General features: G+C 40.2%; 1 protein-coding gene across 4 annotated transcripts in view; it reads left to right on the top strand.

Annotated features, from left to right (window-relative positions):
* The window catches only part of peli3 (pellino E3 ubiquitin protein ligase family member 3), a 36877-nt gene that overhangs the window by 15394 nt on the left and 1417 nt on the right, over positions 1 to 20066 (top strand). For all 4 annotated transcript variants that reach the window (XM_037480312.2, XM_037480311.2, XM_037480310.2 and 1 more), the window contains exon 6: positions 19803 to 19991. In XM_037480312.2, coding sequence (XP_037336209.1) covers positions 19803 to 19991 — 189 coding nt within the window. The remainder of the gene's footprint in view (positions 1 to 19802; positions 19992 to 20066) is intronic.

The following is a 20066-nucleotide window of genomic DNA, read 5'->3' on the forward strand; positions in this document are numbered from 1 at the left end:
CAAGCTTTATTGATGACGTCAAAGGTTGGTTATCAAACACAGGCCATTCATATGAACTTCCGATTAAACCACCTGATAATCCAACTGGTATTGGGCCTGAGGACAGTGTATCCAATAAAGGTTCTGCAATGTGTTCAAAGGCTGGTTCTAAGCTCTCAAAGACTTCATCCAGTTCATCCGCAAAACTATTAGCGCAAGCAGAAAGAGCAGCGTTACAGGAACGCATGGTTGCTCTGAAACAAAGGCATATTTTGGAGGATCAGGAGGAACAAATACGACTTGAACAAGAGGACTTGCGTAAGAAACAGGAACATTTAAGGAGAGAAAAGGAACAACTTGCTCTGGAGGCAGAATTAAAGGTGACAAATGCAAAATTGGAGGTTCTGGAAGTAAGCTCAAAGTGTGGCGGTAACGTGTCAAGATGTGCATCTCAAACATCAGATGGTATGAATTCTTACTTGAAAAGGTCAGAAACTCAAGGGACATATGAACTAAATCCGAATGCTGAACGCTATGTGCCCACCAATAAAAGCTTTGAACCTACCTCCAGTCGCTTGTTAAATTCTGTCCCTGTTGGTGTTCAACCCATCAATTCTCTGGACATTTTGAACATCATGCAGCGTCAAAATGAAATAACTACGCTGTTGGTCCAACAAAACACAGCCTCTGCCCTGCCTATGAGAAATATACCTGTATTTGATGGTGATCCCCTGTATTTCAAATCTTTTCTCAGAGCCTTTGAAAATTGCATTGAGGATAAAACTCAAAATTTCAGTGATTGTTTGTACTTTCTAGAACAGTATACAAGGGGGCAACCAAGAGACATTGTAAGAAGTTGTCAACATATGCCCTCTGAACCAGGTTATCAAAGAGCAAAAGCGCTTTTGATTGAACATTTTGGCAGTGAACATAAGATCTCTTCTGCTTACATGGACAAAATCAACAACTGGCCCTCAATAAAACCTGAGGATGTTAATGCTTTGCAGTCATTTGCTTTGTTCCTTCGAGGTTGCTCCAATATAGTACATCATATAAAGTATATGAAGGAGTTGGACATGCCAGCTAACCTCAGGACGATCCTAATGAAACTCCCATACAAGCTGAGGGAAAAGTGGAGAAATGTGGCATGTGACATACTGGAACAAACTGGAAACAGAGCAGTGTTTGTTGATTTTGTGAATTTTATTGAAAAACAAGTCAAAATTGTTTCAGATCCTCTGTTTGGAAATATTAATGATGTTTCTCCAGCCAGCTATACAAAGCTATCCATGCAAGTTAACCAGAAAAGGAAAAGTGGTACATTTGCCACCAGCATTAATGCACCAAAGGATGGACATAGAGAAATGGAAAACTCGACAGCTCACAGTAACCAGCTCAAATGTATGTTCTGCTATCTTACCAATCACACTCTGGAAAAATGCTTTCAGTTTAGAAGAAAGACACAACAGGACAAGATTCAGTTTCTAAAGGAGAAGGGCGTTTGTTTTGGGTGCTTGAAACATGGACACACGAGCAAAGACTGTAGGAGTCGTTTGGATTGTGAAGTGTGTCACAGGAAACACCCATCTGTCCTGCATGTGGAGAAGGATATTACAAGGATAACCTCCAAAGAAACTGTAAGCACTGTACCCGGGAAGCAGCAGACGTGTGGTCATATTGGGGCTGGTGATGAGGATACTGCCGTCTTTTCCATTGTGGCTGTGCAGGTGAAAAGTCAGAAAAGTAATAGAGTTGTGCATACTTATGCTTTCCTGGATCCTGGGAGCTCTGGTACCTTCTGTACTACAAGTTTGGCTGAAAGGCTGGGAGTATCAGGAAAAAACTGTAATGTAATGTTGAGGACAATGGGGCAGACTAAAACCATTAACACTACTATCGTTACCGGTCTGGAGGTGTCTGGATTCGACACCGATGATTTTATTGAGCTACCATCTGTTCTGACACAAACAAAAATGCCTGTATCTAAAGTCAATGTGCCATGTCAGGATGATGTTGCCAAATGGGCGTATTTGAGTAGCATTAGGCTACATGAAGTAGATGCAGATGTAGACTTGCTCATTGGAACCGACTCTTCTAAAGTTTTGGAGCCATGGGAACTGATAAACAGTCAATGCGGTGGACCGTATGCAGTGAGGACCAGAGTTGGCTGGGTCATAAACGGGCCTCTTCGTGCTGGAGACTCTGAAGGTACTGGTGTCAAATCAGGATGCATTGTTGTAACTGCTAATCACATATCTGTGGAACACTTGGAAAGTATGTTGATGCAACAGTATAATCATGACTTTATTGAAAGAACAAGTGATGAACAACTTGAGATGTCAAGAGAAGACATTAAATTCATGAAAATTGTGGAGAGTACGACAGTGCTTAACAATGAACATTATTACATTGACTTACCTTTCAGAGTTGACAATCCTGTTTTGCCAAATAATCGCTGCATCGCACTACAAAGACTCCAAGGCCTGAAGAGGAGATTTAATAGAGATATTTCATTCAAGGCTCAATACGTTGATTTCCTTAACAACATGTTAAAACAAGGATATGCAGAAAAGGTTCCCACAAATGACCCCACTCTGGAACAAGGAAAGGTGTGGTACATTCCCCACCATGGTGTACATCATCCAACCAAAGGAAAGTTGCGTGTTGTGTTTGATTGCGGCTGTACTTATAAGGGTACATCATTGAACAGTCAGCTCCTGCAGGGCCCAGACTTTACTAACACGCTAATTGGTGTCCTCCTTCGGTTTAGAGAAGAGCCCATCGCTGTTATGGCTGATATCAACGCCATGTTCCATCAGGTCCGGGTTCCATATAAGCACGTTAACTTCTTGCGCTTTCTATGGTGGCCCAATGGAGACGCTACAGCGGAGCCAGAGGAATACAGGATGTGCGTGCATTTGTTTGGAGCTGTATCCTCACCAAGCTGCTCAAACTATGCACTGAGGAGAACTGCTGAGGATAATGCACTGCAATACTCACCCGATGTCCTCCGTACAGTCAAGACAAATTTCTACGTGGATGACTGTCTTAAGTCTACTGTGACAGAGGAAGATGCAGTGGAGCTCATACATGGATTAACATCTCTCTGTAAAAAGGGCGGCTTCCATCTCCAAAAGTGGGTCACAAATAACTCAAATGTGTTTGCACTTATTCCTAGTGACATCAGAGCAGTGGGTTTGGGGAACATGGATTTGGACAGAGATCAACTCCCTGTGGAAAGAGCTCTGGGGATGCAATGGTGTGTTCAAGGAGATACGTTCAGCTTCAGGACTGCAGTGCAGGAACGTCCACACACTAGGAGGGGCATCCTTTCTGTGGTGAGCTCTCTTTACGACCCGCTGGGGTTTCTGTCTCCTTTTATAATACCTGCCAAGTCACTGTTACAGGAGCTGTGCAGAATGAACTTCAAGTGGGATGAGCCAGTTCCCCATGACGTCTCCGAACATTGGTCTGAGTGGCTCTCTGAACTTCAGCATATGAGTGGATTTAAGGTGGAACGGTGTATTAAACCCAAAACCTTTGGAACACAAGTGAAAGCAGAACTGCATCATTTTTCAGATGCCAGTCAAACAGGATATGGCACTGTTTCATACTTGAGATTGGAGAGCACTGACAATGTGCATGTTTCATTTATCACAGGCAAGGCTCGTGTCGCTCCTCTAAAGCAACTAACCATTCCACGCCTTGAACTTGCTGCAGCTGTGCTTGCTGTTCGAGTGAACACAATGCTGTTGAAAGAGCTACAGTTGCCATTGCAAAGGTCATTCTTTTGGACTGATAGCACTACTGTTCTCAAGTACATCTTCAATGAAACAAAGCGCTTTCACACATATGTTGCCAATCGTGTCAGCACCATAAGAGAATCCACAGACAAAGATCAGTGGAGGTATGTAAACACCAAAGACAATCCTGCAGATGAAGCTTCTCGAGGACTAAGAGCTCAGGAGTTTGGGAAAGGAAAGTGGCTAAAAGGACCGGACTTTTTGCTCTTGCCCCCCACCAGGTGGCCAAAGCTTGACTTGGACTCCTCTTCCATTCCATCTGATGATACGGAGGTGAAAAGGGAACTCAAGGTGAATGTTGTTACAATACACAGTGACAATCCCCTCAGTCAGCTCATTCACTATTTTTCATCCTGGAGAAAGCTTAAAACATCAGTGGCCTGGCTGATGGAGCTGAAAGAAAGACTTTTACTTTTGAGCCAAAAGAGGAAAGAATATGTGGTCAACCAGAATGAGAATGTGGAAAAGGAGATTAAAAAATTCAAAGCCGCACTTGGAAAATCCAGCTTGACACCAGAGCGCTTGGAGGAAGCCGAAAAGGCAATAATTCAGTTTGCGCAAAACCAAAGATTCAGTACTGAAATTTCCTCACTAAAACGTGACCCAAAGACTGTTTTTAAAGACAGTCCTCTGTATCGCCTCGACCCCTTCATCGAAGATGGCATCCTCAGAGTTGGTGGACGTCTGTTTAAATCTGCACTGCCGTGGGAGGTAAAGCATCCTGTGATTCTGTCAAAGGATTTGCACGTTTCCCAGCTCATATTGCGTTACATCCATTGCCAACTTGGACATGCTGGACGCAATCACATGCTGCACAGATTGAGACAGAAGTATTGGATCATAAATGCCAACTCTGCGGCCAGGAAGATTCTCTCACAATGTACAGTGTGCAGAAGGTACAGAGGAAAGCTTGGAGAACAGAAGATGTCCGACTTACCGGAGGAACGAGTTGTGCCTGATAACGCACCCTTTACAAATGCGGGAGTGGACTATTTTGGACCATTGGAGGTGAGGAGAGGTAGAACTATGCTGAAGCGATATGGAGTGATATTTACTTGTATGAGTAGCCGCGCAGTACACCTTGAGGTGGCGCACTCCCTCGACACAGACTCCTGCATCAATGCTGTGCGAAGATTTATCTGCAGAAGAGGACCTGTGATAAGTATAAGGTCAGATAACGGCACAAATTTTGTTGGTGCGAAGAAGGAACTGAGGCAGGCATTGGCCGCTTTAAATCATTCTAAAATTGAAAGGACTTTTGTGCAGGAAGGAATGACGTGGAGTTTTAACACCCCAGCTGCATCTCACCAAGGTGGCGTTTGGGAACGTTTGATTCGCTCTGTGCGCAGTGTACTTACCTCTGTTGTTGGACATCAACTGCTGGACGAGGAAGGCCTGCAAACGCTGTTTTGCGAGGTGGAAGCGATACTCAATGACCGGCCAATAACTAAGGCTTCAGAAGATCCCAATGATTTAGAAGCGCTTACTCCAAATCACATTCTCCTGTTAAAAGGCAAGCCTATTCTGCCATTAGGTCTGTTCGAGAAATCTGATCTGTACATTAAGAGGAGATGGAGGCAAGTGCAGTACGTTGCGGAGCTTTTCTGGAAAAGGTGGACAGCAGAGTATTTGCTTGTAATGCAAGAAAGGCAAAAGTGGATGAAGCAGAAGAGAAACTTTATTCCAGGAGATATTGTTGTAATCGCTGATGCCACAGCTCCAAGAGGCTCATGGATGATGGGCAGAGTTCTAAGCACCACAGCTAACTCCAGAGGACTGGTTCGCTCGGTGAAGGTCCAAACGAAGAACAGCATCCTGGACAGACCAATAACCAAGCTCTGTCTTCTCTTGGAGGCAAATAATTGACTATACAATTCATTCTTTCTCCTATCTCTGTCTTCCATCTATTTGTTTCTTTCAGGTGTGGAGAATGCAAAGATGTGAAGATTTCAGTTTAATGCTTAAGCTACAATTAGAGAATAGCTCCTTTTTTGATAAAGGTTAATTGTGGGTAAAGTACCGTCACAATTAGGGGCTGGGTTGTTGGAGCTATATTGTTATTTTTGTTTATTTTGGGCTTGAGTTAATTTATAGCTTCATTTATTCATTTATTTTCTTGCTAAGGTTAATTTGGTTTATTTTGTATTTATGCTTTACTTGTATTGTCGTTTATTGGTCACATGGTGTTATGTTCATTTGCATAAAGTAGGTCAAGGTGGGAGGTGCTTCAGGCTAGGAGGGCATATGGTTTTTTACCAGCGTGAGAGAGGCAGCAGGAATGTCTGTGAGCTTACTTATGTGTGTGAATAAACCTCCTTCAACTCAATCTTGGTATGGACAGCACTTTGCTTTGGTACCTCTGAACCTGCGTAAAGCCTAACCATGACCTAGCCTCAAGTGGCCATTTGAGAAGTTTGTTATTATTTGTTTGGTTTAAGTTTATGGACAAATGGCCACTACATAGCCCTTTGTCATGGTTGCACGACGTCATCCCATGCAAGATTTATTAGGAACTCCGACAACTAGGCCAGCATTCGGGGATATAACGTCATCGACCAGAGCTCAGCTCAGCTCAACGCACACACATTGTGACGGAGACTTCAGGGCTGCATCCACACTGATACAGGGAACATTCTAATTCAGGTTCTGACGTCTGATTGTTAAATGGTATTATGGCATTATTGATAAATAATGCATGATGAGTTTCAGTCGTTAAGATTTCGTTACTAATGTCTGTATGTGAATAAGCCTCAAATGTCCAGTTAACATAAGGTTGAGCAGCAAAGATCTTGTACTAACCTCATGCGTTGGCAAATGGTAGCCAACAGGGGGATGACTCCTGCAGCACGTTGCAACAGTGAGCGCTTTAACCTCATGGTTAGTATGCAGCACGGACTTGTGTTGAAAAAGCCTTGAGTTTGTCCATTTTGCCCGTTGTAGCTTGGATTCATGGTTGTTGCTGTAGTTCATGCAGCCAATGAACCGCATATTTTTTTTCCATTTTTGGAATGCTGCGGAGTGACATACAGACGGGACATACAGGCTCTTTTCCCTTGATGCCCATTTTACTTGAAATTAGACACACGCATGCTCTTGATTATGCTCTACAACAAAGTAAATCATGGCATTTAAATGCGCCGATTTAGACTTTCCCCAATTTTGAATTAAAAAAAAAACACACTTTTGCCAACTCCTCCTAAACGCTGATTCCGATATTTACAAATTTTTGCGTTGATAATTATTAATTTAATGTGATCCTAAATCATATAAAGTTTGTTGATATCTCATTGTTTTTAGAAGATATGGAACAATAAACTTTGCAATGTGTGTTGCTTAATCTGGCAAGATGTATACTGTATATTGCACCCCTAAACCCACTCTAATTTTTCTATATTATTTGAAGACGTGCTGCAGTTAATCATTGAGTATCTGCATTTATCCCTATTTTTAGCTCATTTTCATTGTTTTTTCATGTTGTAAAAGAACTCCTCTCAGAGATTAATTCCAATTCTTTTCAAATTTGGCCAGTATGATCTCGAGACCTTTGCCTTTAAAAATTGCATAACACTTATTAACTAGAAAATGCATTTCCTGCTGAAAATGCGTTGGAATGCAAAAAGCTGAAGTTAATTTCAAAAAGTTGCTTAAAGTACAGAAATGAAACAAGCTGAAATTATTCTAAATATTGCTGAAAGAATAGAAAAAGCTGAAATACATTTTAAAATGGCTGAAAATACAGAAATGAGTAAAGCTGAAATGAACTTGAAACAATTGCAAAAAAACTGAAATGGGAGAAGCTTCTATGAATTTGAAATCACAGAAATAATAAAAGCTGGAATTAATTTCAAAAAGTTGCTTAAAATGCAACAAGCTGAAATTATTTTAAACATTGCTGAAAGAATAGAAAAAGCTGAAATACATGAATGAGAAAAGCTGAAATGAACTTGAAAGAATATCAAAAAAACAGAAATGGGAGAAGCTTCTATGAATTTGATATCACAGAAATAATAAAAGCTGAAATTATTCTAAACATTGCTGAAATAAAAAAGGCTGAAATACATTTAAAAATTGCTAAAAATACAGAAATGAGAAAAGCTGAAACGAACTTGAAAGAATTGGAAAAAACAGAAATGGGGGAAGCTTCTATGAATTTGACAAAATACAGAACTAATAAAAGCTTAAATTACTTCTAAACATTGCTGAATCTTTTTCATTCAAACTTAATGAACTTGTACACCGCTTTGCTAGTCTTCTGACAACTCAAAGAGCTTTAATACTAGATGACATCTCTCACTCATTAATACACTGATGACACAACCTACCATACACAGTGGCACCTGCCCATGTGCACAGAATAAACAAGACAGGAGAAGATCCTGGCAACAAGTCAAAATAAAATATAAAAACATTTTGCATGGTTGGTGAGTGCCTCAAAAGTTTGCAAATAGTGTAGAAATTACTGAAAGCTTCGTGGCGGTCCCATCAGAAACGCCCCTGGATACTTCCGGATAAGTTAACCGTCATGTCTTGATGACGTCATAAAGATGCGCGGTTTTGTGAAATAAACATGGACGCATACAGCGCCAATGACTAATACAAGTACTACGTGTTTCACTTGGACAATTAAATGTTAGTGGACACACACAAATACTACAGCCCCCATCTCGATTACAATTGTTCACTCCTCAGTGCGCAGTTTCGCCCACCAGCGAACCCCCTCCTCCCCCCTAACCCCGGCTGGTCCACCGTAACTTTTGACGTGCTTATTAACTGACGGACCTTCTTGCGGTCCGATGAAGGTTATTAATAGTATATTAAGTTGACGCTCTGTTGTGTAAAATAAAGACCAAACGATCTCCTGTCATTCGCGTAAGAAAACAAACTCACGTATCTGCAGCTCAATCCCCGAAGGAACAACGTCACGCCACTCCCCGTAACTTTTGACGTGCTTATTAACCTACGGACCTTCTTGCGGTCCGCGAAAAGGTTATTAATAGTATCACTCGCGTAAGAAAATAAACTCACGTGCCTGCAGCTTAATGACAACACCGAAGGAACAACGTCACACCCACGGTTTATGTCTCCAGCGGGGAGTAGCCTTGTTAGCAGTATAGCTAGCTAGCAATCTAGTACTTATGGCTCTCACATGTCTCAAATATCTTACGGTCCAGCCTCCACATTACTTACTGTCTGCTCATCCCGGGTCTCCGTCCCAACTCACGACACGCACGTCCATACGTACCGTTATCTAACCACGGTTAAACCTGCACGTCCATACGTACAGTTATCTAACCACGGTTAAACCTGCACGTCCATACGTACCGTTATCTAACCACGGTTAAACCTGCACGTCCCTGAGCTACGTCTTTATGGCCATAGATCAACAGCTGGTCGCTAATTAGCTCACGGCGAAGAGAGTGAAGAGATTTAGACAAAATCCACACCTCAAACAAATGCTTCCTGGAGCAAAACTATATGGGGTAGCCAAAAAATAATGACATTTTGAGAGACCCAAGACCCTATCAAACGCATGAGTGTAGTTTTTATGTCTCTGTGTGTTTTAAAACTGCTCAAACAGCCGTTTACAAAAAGTGTACCGGCTGTGTTTATTTTTTTTAAATGTCGCCAGATTTGTATGGAAGCTTATGGGGCTCGGGGCAGACTTTGTCTCACAATCGGGCTCCTCACGCAAAAAGTAAATGACTCTGAGATTTCAAACTTATACGAGTCCAACCAGCACAAGCACGGCTAATGTTTTCTTTTTAAATGAAGGCTGAAAAGTGAATATTGTGGCCGTAAAGATAAAAGTGCCTCTTTTTTTTTTACTGAATCCTGACAAGGCGCTCACTCTAAATCGCGGGACCATCCGGAAAACTCCACTCTAAATTCGAAAGAAACCCCAAAACTACTGAAACATAATTAGTGGTTATGAAAAAAGTATAATAGATATCAACAAGCTGTTTTTTTAATAAAATTGTTAAGACTTGTGTCAACATTTTAAAGTTTAAATGGTGTCTCTAGCTGAAAGATTGGAAAAGCTGAAAAAGTTGAAAGTTGAAGAAGTTTTGAAAGGATTTGAAAATTTAATCCATTAGGAAACCATGTTAAAAAGGTTGAAGATATTAATTTATATTAATTCAATTATAAGAGCTAAAAAGCTGAAAAGTCATAGCACCCCTCCCCTGAATGAGCTGAACATTTTAATATTTGAATGGTCTTAATAGCTGAAAGCGTGAAGGAGTTGAAAGGTGCGGCGGAAGAAATAGAATAACTAGAAAATGCATTTCCTGCTGAAAATGCGTTGGAATGCAAAAAGCTGAAGTTAATTTCAAAAAGTTGCTTAAAGTACAGAAATGAAACAAGCTGAAATTATTCTAAATATTGCTGAAAGAATAGAAAAAGCTGAAATACATTTTAAAATGGCTGAAAATACAGAAATGAGTAAAGCTGAAATGAACTTGAAACAATTGCAAAAAAACTGAAATGGGAGAAGCTTCTATGAATTTGAAATCACAGAAATAATAAAAGCTGGAATTAATTTCAAAAAGTTGCTTAAAATGCAACAAGCTGAAATTATTCTAAACATTGCTGAAAGAATAGAAAAAGCTGAAATACATAAATGAGAAAAGCTGAAATGAACTTGAAAGAATATAAAAAAAACTGAAATGGGAGAAGCTTCTATGAATTTGAAATCACAGAAATAATAAAAGCTGAAATTATTCTAAACATTGCTGAAATAAAAAAGGCTGAAATACATTTAAAAATTGCTGAAAATACAGAAATGAGAAAAGCTGAAACGAACTTGAAAGAATTGGAAAAAACAGAAATGGGGGAAGCTTCTATGAATTTGACAAAATACAGAACTAATAAAAGCTTAAATTACTTCTAAACATTGCTGAATCTTTTTCATTCAAACTTAATGAACTTGTACACCGCTTTGCTAGTCTTCTGACAACTCAAAGAGCTTTAATACTAGATGACATCTCTCACCCATTAATACACTGATGACACAACCTACCATACACAGTGGCACCTGCCCATGTGCACAGAATAAACAAGACAGGAGAAGATCCTGGCAACAAGTCAAAATAAAATATAAAAACATTTTGCATGGTTGGTGAGTGCCTCAAAAGTTTGCAAATAGTGTAGAAATTACTGAAAGCTTCGTGGCGGTCCCATCAAAAACGCCCCTGGATACTTCCGGATAAGTTAACCGTCATGTCTTGATGATGTCATAAAGATGCGCGGTTTTGTTAAATAAACATGGACGCATACAGCGCCGATGACTAATATAAGTACTACGTGTTTCACTTGGACAATTAAATGTTAGTGGACACACACAAATACTACAGCCCCCATCTCGATTACAATTGTTCACTCCTCAGTGCGCAGTTTCGCCCACCAGCGAACCCCCTCCTCCCCCCTAACCCCGGCTGGTCCACCGTAACTTTTGACGTGCTTATTAACTGACGGACCTTCTTGCGGTCCGATGAAGGTTATTAATAGTATATTAAGTTGACGCTTTGTTGCGTAAAATAAAGACCAAACGATCTCCTGTCATTCGCGTAAGAAAACAAACTCACGTATCTGCAGCTCAATCCCCGAAGGAACAACGTCACGCCACTCCCCGTAACTTTTGACGTGCTTATTAACTGACGGACCTTCTTGCGGTCCGATGAAGGTTATTAATAGTATATTAAGTTGACGCTCTGTTGTGTAAAATAAAGACCAAACGATCTCCTGTCATTCGCGTAAGAAAACAAACTCACGTATCTGCAGCTCAATCCCCGAAGGAACAACGTCACGCCACTCCCCGTAACTTTTGACGTGCTTATTAACCTACGGACCTTCTTGCGGTCCGCGAAAAGGTTATTAATAGTATCACTCGCGTAAGAAAATAAACTCACGTGCCTGCAGCTTAATGACAACACCGAAGGAACAACGTCACACCCACGGTTTATGTCTCCAGCGGGGAGTAGCCTTGTTAGCAGCATAGCTAGCTAGCAATCTAGTACTTATGGCTCTCACATGTCTCAAATATCTTACGGTCCAGCCTCCACATTACTTACGTCTGCTCATCCCGGTTCTCCGTCCCAACTCACGACACGCACGTCCATACGTACCGTTATCTAACCACGGTTAAACCTGCACGTCCATACGTACCGTTATCTAACCACGGTTAAACCTGCACGTCCCTGAGCTATGTCTTTATGGCCATAGATCAACAGCTGGTCGCTAATTAGCTCACGGCGAAGAGAGTGAAGAGATTTAGACAAAATCCACACCTCAAACAAATGCTTCCTGGAGCAAAACTATATGGGGTAGCCAAAAAATAATGACATTTTGAGAGACCCAAGACCCTATCAAACGCATGAGTGTAGTTTTTATGTCTCTGTGTGTTTTAAAACTGCTCAAACAGCCGTTTACAAAAAGTGTACCGGCTGTGTTTTTTTTTTTTAAATGTCGGCAGATTTGTATGGAAGCTTATGGGGCTCGGGGCAGACTTTGTCTCACAATCGGGCTCCTCACGCAAAAAGTAAATGACTCTGAGATTTCAAACTTATACGAGTCCAACCAGCACAAGCACGGCTAATGTTTTCTTTTTAAATGAAGGCTGAAAAGTGAATATTGTGGCCGTAAAGATAAAAGTGCCTCTTTTTTTTTTACTGAATCCTGACAAGGCGCTCACTCTAAATCGCGGAACCATCCGGAAAACTCCACTCTAAATTCGAAAGAAACCCCAAAACTACTGAAACATAATTAGTGGTTATGAAAAAAGTATAATAGATATCAACAAGCTGTTTTTTTAATAAAATTGTTAAGACTTGTGTCAACATTTTAAAGTTTAAATGGTGTCTCTAGCTGAAAGATTGGAAAAGCTGAAAAAGTTGAAAGTTGAAGAAGTTTTGAAAGGATTTGAAAATTTAATCCATTAGGAAACCATGTTAAAAAGGTTGAAGATATTAATTTATATTAATTCAATTATAAGAGCTAAAAAGCTGAAAAGTCATAGCACCCCTCTCCTGAAGGAGCTGAACATTTTAATATTTGAATGGTCTTAATAGCTGAAGGTGTGAAGGAGTTGAAAGGTGCGGCGGAAGAAATAGAATAATAATATGGCGGAACTAGAAAATGCATTTCCTGCTGAAAATGCGTTGGAATGCAAAAAGCTGAAGTTAATTTCAAAAAGTTGCTTAAAGTACAGAAATGAAACAAGCTGAAATTATTCTAAATATTGCTGAAAGAATAGAAAAAGCTGAAATACATTTTAAAATGGCTGAAAATACAGAAATGAGTAAAGCTGAAATGAACTTGAAACAATTGCAAAAAAACTGAAATGGGAGAAGCTTCTATGAATTTGAAATCACAGAAATAATAAAAGCTGGAATTAATTTCAAAAAGTTGCTTAAAATGCAACAAGCTGAAATTATTTTAAACATTGCTGAAAGAATAGAAAAAGCTGAAATACATGAATGAGAAAAGCTGAAATGAACTTGAAAGAATATCAAAAAAACAGAAATGGGAGAAGCTTCTATGAATTTGATATCACAGAAATAATAAAAGCTGAAATTATTCTAAACATTGCTGAAATAAAAAAGGCTGAAATACATTTAAAAATTGCTAAAAATACAGAAATGAGAAAAGCTGAAACGAACTTGAAAGAATTGGAAAAAACAGAAATGGGGGAAGCTTCTATGAATTTGACAAAATACAGAACTAATAAAAGCTTAAATTACTTCTAAACATTGCTGAATCTTTTTCATTCAAACTTAATGAACTTGTACACCGCTTTGCTAGTCTTCTGACAACTCAAAGAGCTTTAATACTAGATGACATCTCTCACTCATTAATACACTGATGACACAACCTACCATACACAGTGGCACCTGCCCATGTGCACAGAATAAACAAGACAGGAGAAGATCCTGGCAACAAGTCAAAATAAAATATAAAAACATTTTGCATGGTTGGTGAGTGCCTCAAAAGTTTGCAAATAGTGTAGAAATTACTGAAAGCTTCGTGGCGGTCCCATCAGAAACGCCCCTGGATACTTCCGGATAAGTTAACCGTCATGTCTTGATGACGTCATAAAGATGCGCGGTTTTGTGAAATAAACATGGACGCATACAGCGCCAATGACTAATACAAGTACTACGTGTTTCACTTGGACAATTAAATGTTAGTGGACACACACAAATACTACAGCCCCCATCTCGATTACAATTGTTCACTCCTCAGTGCGCAGTTTCGCCCACCAGCGAACCCCCTCCTCCCCCCTAACCCCGGCTGGTCCACCGTAACTTTTGACGTGCTTATTAACTGACGGACCTTCTTGCGGTCCGATGAAGGTTATTAATAGTATATTAAGTTGACGCTCTGTTGTGTAAAATAAAGACCAAACGATCTCCTGTCATTCGCGTAAGAAAACAAACTCACGTATCTGCAGCTCAATCCCCGAAGGAACAACGTCACGCCACTCCCCGTAACTTTTGACGTGCTTATTAACCTACGGACCTTCTTGCGGTCCGCGAAAAGGTTATTAATAGTATCACTCGCGTAAGAAAATAAACTCACGTGCCTGCAGCTTAATGACAACACCGAAGGAACAACGTCACACCCACGGTTTATGTCTCCAGCGGGGAGTAGCCTTGTTAGCAGTATAGCTAGCTAGCAATCTAGTACTTATGGCTCTCACATGTCTCAAATATCTTACGGTCCAGCCTCCACATTACTTACTGTCTGCTCATCCCGGGTCTCCGTCCCAACTCACGACACGCACGTCCATACGTACCGTTATCTAACCACGGTTAAACCTGCACGTCCATACGTACAGTTATCTAACCACGGTTAAACCTGCACGTCCATACGTACCGTTATCTAACCACGGTTAAACCTGCACGTCCCTGAGCTACGTCTTTATGGCCATAGATCAACAGCTGGTCGCTAATTAGCTCACGGCGAAGAGAGTGAAGAGATTTAGACAAAATCCACACCTCAAACAAATGCTTCCTGGAGCAAAACTATATGGGGTAGCCAAAAAATAATGACATTTTGAGAGACCCAAGACCCTATCAAACGCATGAGTGTAGTTTTTATGTCTCTGTGTGTTTTAAAACTGCTCAAACAGCCGTTTACAAAAAGTGTACCGGCTGTGTTTATTTTTTTTAAATGTCGCCAGATTTGTATGGAAGCTTATGGGGCTCGGGGCAGACTTTGTCTCACAATCGGGCTCCTCACGCAAAAAGTAAATGACTCTGAGATTTCAAACTTATACGAGTCCAACCAGCACAAGCACGGCTAATGTTTTCTTTTTAAATGAAGGCTGAAAAGTGAATATTGTGGCCGTAAAGATAAAAGTGCCTCTTTTTTTTTTACTGAATCCTGACAAGGCGCTCACTCTAAATCGCGGGACCATCCGGAAAACTCCACTCTAAATTCGAAAGAAACCCCAAAACTACTGAAACATAATTAGTGGTTATGAAAAAAGTATAATAGATATCAACAAGCTGTTTTTTTAATAAAATTGTTAAGACTTGTGTCAACATTTTAAAGTTTAAATGGTGTCTCTAGCTGAAAGATTGGAAAAGCTGAAAAAGTTGAAAGTTGAAGAAGTTTTGAAAGGATTTGAAAATTTAATCCATTAGGAAACCATGTTAAAAAGGTTGAAGATATTAATTTATATTAATTCAATTATAAGAGCTAAAAAGCTGAAAAGTCATAGCACCCCTCCCCTGAATGAGCTGAACATTTTAATATTTGAATGGTCTTAATAGCTGAAAGCGTGAAGGAGTTGAAAGGTGCGGCGGAAGAAATAGAATAACTAGAAAATGCATTTCCTGCTGAAAATGCGTTGGAATGCAAAAAGCTGAAGTTAATTTCAAAAAGTTGCTTAAAGTACAGAAATGAAACAAGCTGAAATTATTCTAAATATTGCTGAAAGAATAGAAAAAGCTGAAATACATTTTAAAATGGCTGAAAATACAGAAATGAGTAAAGCTGAAATGAACTTGAAACAATTGCAAAAAAACTGAAATGGGAGAAGCTTCTATGAATTTGAAATCACAGAAATAATAAAAGCTGGAATTAATTTCAAAAAGTTGCTTAAAATGCAACAAGCTGAAATTATTTTAAACATTGCTGAAAGAATAGAAAAAGCTGAAATACATGAATGAGAAAAGCTGAAATGAACTTGAAAGAATATCAAAAAAACAGAAATGGGAGAAGCTTCTATGAATTTGATATCACAGAAATAATAAAAGCTGAAATTATTCTAAACATTGCTGAAATAAAAAAGGCTGAAATACATTTAAAAATTGCTAAAAATACAGAAATGAGAAAAGCTGAAACGAACTTGAAAGAATTGGAAAAAACAGAAATGGGGGAAGCTTCTATGAATTTGACAAAATACAGAACTAATAAAAGCTTAAATTACTTCTAAACATTGCTGAATCTTTTTCATTCAAACTTAATGAACTTGTACACCGCTTTGCTAGTCTTCTGACAACTCAAAGAGCTTTAATACTAGATGACATCTCTCACTCATTAATACACTGATGACACAACCTACCATACACAGTGGCACCTGCCCATGTGCACAGAATAAACAAGACAGGAGAAGATCCTGGCAACAAGTCAAAATAAAATATAAAAACATTTTGCATGGTTGGTGAGTGCCTCAAAAGTTTGCAAATAGTGTAGAAATTACTGAAAGCTTCGTGGCGGTCCCATCAGAAACGCCCCTGGATACTTCCGGATAAGTTAACCGTCATGTCTTGATGACGTCATAAAGATGCGCGGTTTTGTGAAATAAACATGGACGCATACAGCGCCAATGACTAATACAAGTACTACGTGTTTCACTTGGACAATTAAATGTTAGTGGACACACACAAATACTACAGCCCCCATCTCGATTACAATTGTTCACTCCTCAGTGCGCAGTTTCGCCCACCAGCGAACCCCCTCCTCCCCCCTAACCCCGGCTGGTCCACCGTAACTTTTGACGTGCTTATTAACTGACGGACCTTCTTGCGGTCCGATGAAGGTTATTAATAGTATATTAAGTTGACGCTCTGTTGTGTAAAATAAAGACCAAACGATCTCCTGTCATTCGCGTAAGAAAACAAACTCACGTATCTGCAGCTCAATCCCCGAAGGAACAACGTCACGCCACTCCCCGTAACTTTTGACGTGCTTATTAACCTACGGACCTTCTTGCGGTCCGCGAAAAGGTTATTAATAGTATCACTCGCGTAAGAAAATAAACTCACGTGCCTGCAGCTTAATGACAACACCGAAGGAACAACGTCACACCCACGGTTTATGTCTCCAGCGGGGAGTAGCCTTGTTAGCAGTATAGCTAGCTAGCAATCTAGTACTTATGGCTCTCACATGTCTCAAATATCTTACGGTCCAGCCTCCACATTACTTACTGTCTGCTCATCCCGGGTCTCCGTCCCAACTCACGACACGCACGTCCATACGTACCGTTATCTAACCACGGTTAAACCTGCACGTCCATACGTACAGTTATCTAACCACGGTTAAACCTGCACGTCCATACGTACCGTTATCTAACCACGGTTAAACCTGCACGTCCCTGAGCTACGTCTTTATGGCCATAGATCAACAGCTGGTCGCTAATTAGCTCACGGCGAAGAGAGTGAAGAGATTTAGACAAAATCCACACCTCAAACAAATGCTTCCTGGAGCAAAACTATATGGGGTAGCCAAAAAATAATGACATTTTGAGAGACCCAAGACCCTATCAAACGCATGAGTGTAGTTTTTATGTCTCTGTGTGTTTTAAAACTGCTCAAACAGCCGTTTACAAAAAGTGTACCGGCTGTGTTTATTTTTTTTAAATGTCGCCAGATTTGTATGGAAGCTTATGGGGCTCGGGGCAGACTTTGTCTCACAATCGGGCTCCTCACGCAAAAAGTAAATGACTCTGAGATTTCAAACTTATACGAGTCCAACCAGCACAAGCACGGCTAATGTTTTCTTTTTAAATGAAGGCTGAAAAGTGAATATTGTGGCCGTAAAGATAAAAGTGCCTCTTTTTTTTTTACTGAATCCTGACAAGGCGCTCACTCTAAATCGCGGGACCATCCGGAAAACTCCACTCTAAATTCGAAAGAAACCCCAAAACTACTGAAACATAATTAGTGGTTATGAAAAAAGTATAATAGATATCAACAAGCTGTTTTTTTAATAAAATTGTTAAGACTTGTGTCAACATTTTAAAGTTTAAATGGTGTCTCTAGCTGAAAGATTGGAAAAGCTGAAAAAGTTGAAAGTTGAAGAAGTTTTGAAAGGATTTGAAAATTTAATCCATTAGGAAACCATGTTAAAAAGGTTGAAGATATTAATTTATATTAATTCAATTATAAGAGCTAAAAAGCTGAAAAGTCATAGCACCCCTCCCCTGAATGAGCTGAACATTTTAATATTTGAATGGTCTTAATAGCTGAAAGCGTGAAGGAGTTGAAAGGTGCGGCGGAAGAAATAGAATAATAATATGGCGGAATAAAGAAAAGAAGAACAATACTTGGAATGCTTGAAGCATTCCAACTAATAATATGGCGGAATAAAGAAAAGAAGAACAATACTTGGAATGCTTGAAGCATTCCAACTAATAAAGAAAAGAAGAACAATACTTGGAATGCTTGAAGCATTCCAACTAATAATATGGCGGAATAAAGAAAAGAAGAACAATACTTGGAATGCTTGAAGCATTCCAACTAATAATATGGCGGAATAAAGAAAAGAAGAACAATACTTGGAATGCTTGAAGCATTCCAACTAATAAATATCAAACCATGTCAACGTGGTGCTTTGGCAAAATACCACAGTTTCGGCATTAAATTTGAAGTGGTTTTAACTTTAATGATCTAATCTGCTGCACATTTTTCATGTGTCATGACAAGCTTACCCTGTAAATGAATCAGATCCCTCTCAAATGTCGACAGAAAAGGCCTTAGACCGTGATAATGTTAAAGATAGAGAGGCTCCTCCCACACGGTTAACAACGACTGACTAGCGGACACTTTGTCCGACGGCCGCAGTCATTCTCGGCCGCGTTTGTAGGCGTCTGTCCAGTGCCGAGGACCCGTCCAGCGCTGCTTGCAGCTTTATTTAAGTTTGCATATTGATTTGTTATTCACTAACAAGCATTTTCCAAGAGGTATTGGGTGTTGGATAGCCAGTCCCTAAATGTCTGCGTTGTTTGGTGCAGAGCAGCTCTATCAGACCTTTTCCCTTAGCTAAGCTGCATGGGGACACTTAAAAGAAAGTGCAGAGTTGGTGATCACTTGCCTTTACGGGTTCTTCAATACAAGCAACACATTTTATTTGAGCCAATTTATATGGTGTAATAAGAGCATCTTCAATGGACCTCTGTTTAAGATCTAGTGGCATCTAACAGGAAGGATGCAGATTGAATAAACAGTTTGGTTTGTCCATTCTGGGCTACTGTACTATCAAGGATGTGCTCCCAGTGGAGATATAAAGGGCTCACTGAGAGCTCAAGAAAACACAACAATTCTTAGTTCCATGTAACTATAAAGACATAGTTATGAATATTAAATTACATTTCTGATAGTAGCTCCCCCCAAATTCTAACCAATGGACTATAAAGATTGCAAGCTTTTTCTAAAAAGGGAAAAGTTCTTTGTCCTTGCACAGAAATGTCCACATTCAGTAGTCCTCTCTCCTCCAGCTGCTTCAGAGAACCTTTTCCTTTACAACTGCCTCGACTCTTTAAAATATCTATTTTTAATGAAGCTAGACACAGGCCAGAAATGTGCAACGTTCATTATACACTTTCCCCCAGGAATGGGTTCCTTCTCAGGCGTGGGCGCGTCTCCCTGCATTAGTCAGTACAATAGTCATTGTGTTCTCGGCTAAATATAGCAGCAGAGAACAGCAACGTTAGCGGTTCTCCGAGCCAGCCACCTCTGACACCTTCCTCCACTATCATCCCTGTGAGCCTCCAATGTGTTGCTGTGTGTCTCTCAGGAGCGCGCCGCCAAATGGAGGACGTCGGACGGCCTGATGGACGGCCTGACCACCAACGGGGTGCTGGTGATGCACCCGGCGGGGGAGTTTGTGTCTGAACCCGCTCCTGGCGTCTGGAGGGAAATCTCGGTCTGTGGAAACGTCTTTGCCCTGAGGGAGACTCGCTCAGCCCAACAGAGGGGAAAACTGGTGAGACGGAGGGGCTGAAGGGAAAAGAGTTATAGTAGATAGTATATTATATTCTTTAGGTCACTAAGGACCCTT

This window comes from Pungitius pungitius, chromosome 1, assembly GCF_949316345.1.
Source record: "Pungitius pungitius chromosome 1, fPunPun2.1, whole genome shotgun sequence".
NCBI lineage: Eukaryota > Metazoa > Chordata > Actinopteri > Perciformes > Gasterosteidae > Pungitius > Pungitius pungitius.